Source organism: Oryzias melastigma, linkage group LG8 (assembly GCF_002922805.2).
Source record: "Oryzias melastigma strain HK-1 linkage group LG8, ASM292280v2, whole genome shotgun sequence".
Lineage (NCBI taxonomy): Eukaryota > Metazoa > Chordata > Actinopteri > Beloniformes > Adrianichthyidae > Oryzias > Oryzias melastigma.
In genome coordinates this window covers 14271541-14280022 of record NC_050519.1, presented here as the reverse complement: position 1 = coordinate 14280022, position 8482 = coordinate 14271541, and the positions used below count along the sequence as shown (strand labels likewise).

Below are 8482 nucleotides of genomic sequence, written 5' to 3'. Positions count from 1 at the left end.
AAATAACGACAAATATCCTTAAGAAATTCTTTTGGATATTTATTAATTTGATTAAAATTGACAGACAAAAGAAAAGCTCAAAAGGCTTTTAGAAAGTGATGTGTAGACAATAGGAACATGTGAAACAGCTATGAGATCTCTAAGGTGAAATGAAACTACAATAAGTTAATATTTTAAATAACAAAAGAAGAAGTTGGTATATTTTGAATTTAACAGAGAATAAAAAAAAAAAAACTAAAGATGCAATTCTTAAAAAATAAACTTCAACATTTTTGTCATATATTATAGAAATAAAAGTACTTCAGATTGTCTTCTTCTGATCTTTAGTAGTATGGATTATGATGGTAACATTTTTCTTAATTCCACTGAATTAGCATTGATTGAAACCACATTAATTATTAGTTTTTAAGTAAAGGAAAACCCCAAAAGACATGTACTTAATTAATAAATATTTGAAGAAAATTTCTATTAATTTCCAGGGTTACCGGTATGCTTGTTCTTAGAACATTTGATTTACTTAAAATAACTAAAGACTTCTAAAGTTTTTTATTATTATTTTTATCATTATTATTATTTTAGGATAAATGAAATATCACCATACTAATCTAATTTAACTAACTGATCATAAAACAGATGTTTGGCAATCGTGGGGGATTATGGGGGATTTTCATTCTCTGCTGCTCCCATGACTTTGCAGGAACCTCCCATTCTGGAGTCTATAAACGTGGATTTAAAGGAACTTTATCTTTGACTGACTGGTTTAAAGATGACAACATTTTCACATTTCATGTATAGTCATGTTTCTGCACTGCCCTTTCACCTAGTGAAGTTTGTGAATGAGTCATTTTGGAGGTAATGTGAGCCTTTGGTGTGTTTTGGAATCATTAGAGCAGTGATGCAGTGCTGCCACCTGCTGGATGAGATGTGCAACTGCACCCCAAAGATTATTAAAACAATTAAACCAATTTTAGGCATGCACATTCAATAAACTATTGTTATTAAAGATGCAAAAATATTTGATCATATTCTATTTAGATCTTTACTGTCATTGTCACAAATACAACGAAATTTAAAAGTGCTTCCTAGTCCGTGCAACAGTCATACCCAGGGTAAAAAACAAACAAACTGTGATTATAAAACAATAAATAATAATGAATACGCTCACTGCAGCTATTTTTGTCTGACTTCCAACATCGCCATAAGTTACTCTATAGTAACTGGACACTAGGGCTGCTCCCTGTGCTAAATATTTAGCCGTCTCCTTGACAACAAACACATTTCTATTTTTGTGAGCCACTGTGGACGGTGATCAGTCTCTGAGTCGACTCAGTCCTTCCACGTTGAAAAACGTTGATTTAAAACCTGCAGTGTATTATTAAAGGCCTTCTAATCATATTGGCCGACAGTCAGTCACTCTCTGGTGGTTTTTTATTGGCTGAGTGGACCGTCACTCAGAGCGAATGACCCCCCCCCTTCTGCAGAGTCATCTAGAAAAGAAGAGGGCCTGCAACACTCCCACTTCTCAGCAGCACAAGGAGGAATATATTTCTGCAAAGATGATGAAAGTAAGTATTACTATTAGTACTTTGGTTATGTTTTACTATCTGCACTTACTGGTTGATGAGGTCAGCTTTCCTTAAAGCTTTAAATATAGAACAGACAGCTGAGACATGAAGTTTTTTTTCTTTATGTCTAATAATAAAACTAAAGATGAAACAGTAACACAGTAGATTATTGGGTTTAACGATATTTAAAGTTGATGTATGCTGGGAGGATTTGTAAGATTTCCTTTTAAGGTCACACTATTAGTTCCTCTTCGTGTTAAAATGTTTACTCTGCAGTAATCTCACCATCAAATATGTGTTCCTGCCAAACAAATCTTTCTGTTTTAGCTTTCAAAGGAAAAAGATGCTTCTGGTATCTTCAAGAAAGCAGATTTTGTCAAAGTTTTCAGACAAACTTTTAATATTATTTTATTTGCGGCAGCCTGTATCACATCAAACTAACACGGGTTCAGATAGTTGAAAATCACAACAAAAAAATTTGCTCAAGAAAAAGACACACAACAGCCTCCAGCACTAAAGCCTTGTGACCTCAGACAATTCAAGCCCTCTTCACACATACTTCTTAATGAAAAAGGTCCCAAGTTCATCCTGCCTTTAAATCTCAACATCATGTTATGTTTTTTTAAAGAATTTCTCCCACTGAGTTCTTCAGTCGAAGCGTTTTATGTTGCATTCACATAATTATCATCACAAGATATGATTTAAGTTTTAATAAAGTTATGCTCCCAAAATAAGAGAACATTTCTGGCGTGTTTTTGTCTCTAACATAGTTAACGTCTGCAACAGCTGCACCCTGTCAAAGTCACAAGATTTCTGTTTATAGCAAGAAACTGTTTGACATTTAAAAATAAAGAGAATCATGTCGTTTTTTAAAACCACCACCTTTTGTACTTACTTAAAGTATTCAAAGTAAGGATTTTATTGTTTAAAACAGACTTAAAGTGGATTGTAATTTCTAATTTTAGGAGATCTCATTTTTTTTTCCTGATGTAGAACTCTTGTTCTGCTGAAACTGAGGGTCTGAGCTGCAGAGAGGAGGATTTTCTGACTGAAGCTGCAGCGTTCTGATATATTTTCTGTTTTCTGCACAGGGGATGATCATTAAAAACATGTCCTTCAAAGTTGGACAAACTCTGACTGTTGTTGGAGTGGCTAAACCTGACGCTACTAAGTAAGTATTGATGTCTGAAAGTCTGAATTGTACCTTGTTTTTGAAAGAACAACTCCAACAAAATCGTGTTTTTGGTGTTTCTAGCATGTTTTTGCAGAATTTTTCTCACAATAGAGGACATATATAAAGAAAATCAAGCTTCACGTGGCAGTTCTTAGTATTTCTCTGTTCAAATTATGGTGAAAAAGGAGAAGATGGAAAAAAGATTTAGCTTGAAATGAATCATAATCATAATTAAAAGACCACTGAGAAAGCTTTTACGACAGATCACACAATGATTGGAGGGAGACTTCCATAAATCATCTTTTTTTCTAAATATTTGTGCTTTTCTCACTTTGTAGTTTTGTCTTAAATATTGGTCCTAACGAGCAGGACATCACCTTTCACCTGAACCCTCGCTTCAACGCCCACGGAGACGAAAACACAGTCGTCTGTAACTCGTATGAAGGAGGCTGCTGGGGTGAGGAGGTCAGAGAGGGAGGCTTCCCTTTCCAACAAGGGGAGGAGTTCAAGGTGGGAGTCAGTGTATGCTTATCCTGCTAAACTTTCGTTAAGATGGATTTTTAGGGACAAAAACATGTATTTGCCTGTTTCTGTTGCCCTTCTTCTTAGATCGGGGTTGAATTCCGACCCACTGAGTTTGTGGTGACCTTATCAGATGGATCCACGATCTTCTTCCCCAACCGCATGAGTGCAGAGAAATACTCCTTCCTCAGCTTTGAGGGCGAAGCCCGCATCACAAGCATTGAGATCAAGTAGATTTAAAACTTCTTCTGGATTCAAATCTCTTTTTTCTTATATTTTTGCCTCCAAACTTCCAGACGGCTGCATGTCATGTGCTACGTTTACTAACAAAGTCAGAAATTGCAAATTTTTAATGTTACTGTACTCCAGGCATTTATGAATTCTCTAATTTGTTAAAATAAGAACATGTCAAACATCAGATGCTTCAGTGTTACTTCACCCTTTAGTTTTGATGAGGTGACTTCCAAATCTCTTTTCATTTTTCATCTTTTCTTTGACATTCCATCTTTGTAATAAAGTATTTTAATTTTCTGAACCATCGTCCAATAAAACACATTTTTACCAAGTCAAATGTGTCAGTTCCTATTAATTTATAATATATTTTAATATTTTTTTCTCACGTTAATAACAGTAATGACCCCTGTCGTCCACTAGAGGGCAGCAGATGCTTATTTTTCTTTCTTTGATGAACGTTTTTCCTTCTCTTCTGTGCATTAATCATCTGCAGTGATTCTAAATAACATCATCTGAGAGTGTAAGTATTTTTTTTAATCTAAAGCCATCTTTTAAAAGTAAAAAGACTTAAATGGATGGTATTTGAACTGATCCTCAAATCCCTGAAGAAGCTCAACCTCAGAGCTCATGTCAATGTGCAGCCTGCCGCTCATTAGCCGGCCAGCATGCACTCTGTGAGCAAAAAGGGAGTCAGGGAAAAAAGGGAGAAATAAAACCAGCCAGCGTTGTTCTGCATGTGGTTAGTGGGACTCTTGAGGATAAGAATAACCTTATCTGATGTAACTGAGGGAAATGTGTGTTGAGCTCATTTAAAGTGGGACGGATAGATAAGAAGAAGTGGGGAACTGTGCTCGTTTGTGAGAACAAGTTCCCATCCTCTGAGGCCGAGGCCGAGGCGATCATCTCTGCTATGATTTCTTCAAACTTTGGGATTCAACAAGTGCGTCGCGACTTTGTCAGTGTCAAGTTTTTCCTTTTCTCGCAGACTTTATTTCTGATTTGACTGCTCATCCGCTGCTGGTAGATTTTGGGGAAGAAGACTTTGGAGGAGTGGCCAATGAGAACAGCAGAGTGGAAATGCAAAAATGAAATGATTTCTTATCACATTTGTTCTCTTTCAAAAGAAAAATGCCACACATACATGTTAAAAACTAAAAAATACATGATTTTCATCAGAGGGAGACTTTAAAGAAGTTTGTATCGATGACTTCTTAATCTTTGTGAATGATTATAGAAATGTTGACTCAAAACTTAGAGAGGGCAAAGCTTTTAGATGGAGGGACGGCTGCTTACAATTTTCTCAGTTTCTTCTTTTTATCCTCAACTCAGTGATTCTTATGTTACCATCTTAACGGGATAAAAAATCATTTTAACACTTCGTATCTTCATTATTTTGTGTCAGACAGAATCAATATTAAGGACTTATAATTTTAGCTCAAACTAAGTTTTGTTTTTGTCACTGAGGAACACAATCAGACAGGTGTCTATCACCTTTCAGTCACTACAACATAATAAAACATCACAGAAATGTGAAACTTTAAACACAAGTCCCTCAGCACAGATCTGGTCATGTTGCATCATTTATTAGGGCAGTAAAGCCAACTATAAAGACAAAAAAATAAGATTGAATTTGGATTTGGGATGTTTTTATAAACACTTTAATTAGATTTTTATTTTTATTTTTATGAGACATCAATTTTATTTTATTTTTTTATGATTTAACCTTTATTTTACCAGGAAATCCCATTGAGATTAGATGTCTTTTTTTAAGGGGGACCTGGGCCAAAAGGCATCAACATATCGATAGCATCAGTTATGATCCATTGGATGATTTGGTAAGTCTTTGTTCTCAAAAATCTTAGTTTAAGATGTAAAAATATCAGGTAAATGCTCAATTTACCCACTGTCTCAAATTTGACCCACACATTTTAACATGCAGTTACTGTACTATATAGAATTAATGTTTGACAAATTTAGCATGTTTTCAATACGTGGTCATTTACTGAAATGAATAACAACTGATGAGTCATTCTCATCAAAAAGTTTTGAAAATTAGCTAAACGTTTTCCCGCCAAAAGTGCTTCTGAGATTTCATGGAGGCAGCCATTTTAAAAATGAGCCTGTTTACTGCCCCTAGTGGAGTGATGGTGAACTACAAACTAGAAAACATGGATCAAAGTCAATGAAAACTTGTGCATGGGAATGATAGACCGGTCTCAGAAATGCATGTATCAAATCTGATACAAATGGTTATCTAGAGTTAACTAAGCTCAGGCTCTAAATCATTAAAAACCCCTGAATGTGTATAAATCAGAGTGATGTCAGGCACATGCTCTCTAAATCCGTTTCATGTTTACTGTATTCAGCTTTTTTCTTTCAACACATATATTTATTTATTTGTTTTTACTCCCTTCACCTGTGCCAAGTCACTGATGCTGTGAGTAAATGCGCTGAAAAATGTGGAATCGAATGATTCACCCTTAGCTTACATAAAACCAGCGTCTATTTTTAGCGCCAGCATGACTCCAGATTTCTGCAGCAAAGCCATCAGCCACACATTGAGATGTGCGTGGGCCCGCCATGAGCTGACTGCAGTGCTGCATTCACGTTCTGCAGAAGTGACAAATAAACAGCAGCTTAGCCGACACATGAATGCATGCAGCCGGTCCACGTGCAGGAAGGAAGGGAGCGAGGGAGACATTTACTATTAAAAAAAGTTGATTTTTTTTTTTCATTTTTTGGACAAAACACTCACACACGTTTACATTTTTATAAGGTAAAGATTTGTGGCACAAGCAGTAACCTCGGCACTGATGTGGTGCAGAAACATATTTAAAAATGAATGTTTAACCTGTTGCATAGAGCGGATGCAGCCCTGCAGGCTGCAAACATCACATTGTCTGTGACCTACTGACTGCAGACAACGGTATAATTTAACTTTATAGAACACGTTTCCTTTTTCAAATCACCTCAAAGTACTTTACATTAAAAATAAATAAATAAATAAATATAGTTAAAAGACCCCCAATACAAATAAAAGAAACAAAAAAGGGGAAAAAAGTCAATAAATCAAATTTAACTATGAGGAAATGTAAAAACTACTTAAAGTTAAGCTAAAAAAAATGAGTTTGAAGTTTTTTTCTTCAAAACTCCCACAATGGGTGAAGCCCTGACATCCTCGGGTAGGCTGTCCCACAGGCGAGGCCCCCAGGGCTGGACCATGGGGTTGTTCTGAGCTTTGGGATCACCTGCAGGTTAAGCTGGGACACTTTCATAAACTAATAAAATAATCTGAAAATTGATTTCTAAACTGGTAGTTAGTGTCAAGATTTCAAAATTGGAGAAATGTGTTCCTTCTTTTTTTTATTTATTTACTCAGCATTTAAATTCAATCGTGGTTTTGCATCAGTCATAATATTTTATAGTACTTTAAGTGATGATTTGGATGAAATTGATTCTTAAACCTTAAACGTTCAATATTTTTCTCTAATATGTGGTGGAGCAGGGTTTTTATTGATACATTTGATCAATAAAACAAAAAAAAAAGTGAAAAATATTATTATTATTAATATTATGACAATAGATATCTGTTAAAATCTTGAAGTCTGATATTTTATTTTAATATTTTAAAGCATTGAATCACCCTCATGCTTTGGTAGATTTGGATTGTTTAAAACATACAAGCAGACACACATAAAAAAGGTAAATTCAAACACTCATTTTGATCTCAGTAAGGAAAGATTTTTAAAAGCTAATTTTTTACAAATCGATTGTTTTTTTCTTTACTTTAAGGACTTTAACTTGTTTCTAGAATGTCTATGTGTCTTAATCAGTCCCTAATTATTGCTGTTCTTTCTTAGAATTAGTTTTTTTTTTTTCATACTTCAAAATCGTTGTAACATATTAATCTTGTGGCACGAAAAAAAAAATATTTATGGAATCTGATTTATCAAACTGCCTCTTGTTGTCTTGTAGAGTCATAAATGGAGCATTATGTTTTGACAGGCAGACCACATTTGCGAGCTGAGCCCCCACACAGACATTCATCAATCATTTCTCCCACTTTCTGTTGTGCAAACAATGTTTTTCTTTTATTTTTTTTTTATTTTTTATATGAAATGGACCATTTAGAGTGTTTTGTGTCTTGGCGATTAATCTCCAGTGTGGCTGAAATGCTTTCCGGTTTTTGATCCGCGAGAGCATCAAGGACTTTTCAAAGTGTCTCCGAGTTGGTTTGGGAAACAAGAACTAGATGTGACGGAGAGTTTGAAGTTCTTTTCCTGTACTCCGATATTCAGGATGTTACTGATAGCCTCAAACTTGAGCTTAGTTATGACCCTGAAGCAGAGCTGGATTCTGAGAAATGATCTTAATATAATATCCACCTATAAATATCACACATTATAGTCTCTGACACCGCCTGACCTGAGGAGGCCTCAGCAGAGAACGCTGCTTTCACAGTACATTAAGACTGTATTTCTTGATGGAAAATAATCTCTTCAATATTCCACACATTCACTGCCAATCAGCTACTCTTTATCAGAGGCTAAAATATAAATTGTTGTAAATTCTCTACTAGTTTTGTATTTGATGCATCCAGTGGTTGAACTAGAACATTTTACATGGGGGCAGAAGAACTGATGGGCAAATGAGAACAGCATATGGAAGTCCTACACAATATAGGAGGAGCTTTTATCTGGGAGGACCACCTGCCCCCCGTAGCTCCGCCCCTAAATGATTCATATAAGCTGCAACATAAAGGCTAAATGTAAATGTAAAGCTCTCCTCCTGCTGGAGAGATGTGCAGAACTTTTTCTCCTGAGACACCTGAGATCATCATTACATGTGTTTCAACACAATTATAGGATGCCATCTTTATCAAATGTTTATTCTTGAAATTTCTCAAATTTTTCTTTAGAGAATACAAACTTCCTTTTTTTGATGAGATGTTTCTGGTTCTCCTCCTAGTGACAGGAATCTGTCACTT

At 35.3% G+C, this 8482-nt stretch overlaps 1 protein-coding gene across 1 annotated transcript; it reads left to right on the top strand.

Moving 5' to 3' along the window:
- The first annotated feature begins 1297 nt into the window (after positions 1-1297).
- lgals2a (lectin, galactoside-binding, soluble, 2a) lies at positions 1298-3828 on the top strand. The gene is made up of 4 exons (XM_024272452.2): positions 1298-1565; positions 2657-2736; positions 3078-3249; positions 3349-3828. Exons 1-4 carry the CDS (start codon positions 1461-1463, stop codon positions 3493-3495), a joined length of 504 nt encoding a protein of 167 aa, XP_024128220.1. The 5' UTR covers positions 1298-1460; the 3' UTR covers positions 3496-3828.
- Positions 3829-8482: the final 4654 nt, after the last annotated feature.

Excerpts from the sequence above, each read along its gene's own strand:
- lgals2a (XM_024272452.2), top strand. The coding sequence starts at position 1,461 with ATGACCCCCCCCCTTCTGCAGAGTCATCTAGAAAAGAAGAGGGCCTGC. Across the intron at positions 1,566-2,656 it reads TTTCTGCAAAGATGATGAAA|GGGATGATCATTAAAAACAT; the intron begins GTAAGTATTACT and ends TTTTCTGCACAG. Across the intron at positions 3,250-3,348 it reads AACAAGGGGAGGAGTTCAAG|ATCGGGGTTGAATTCCGACC; the intron begins GTGGGAGTCAGT and ends CCTTCTTCTTAG.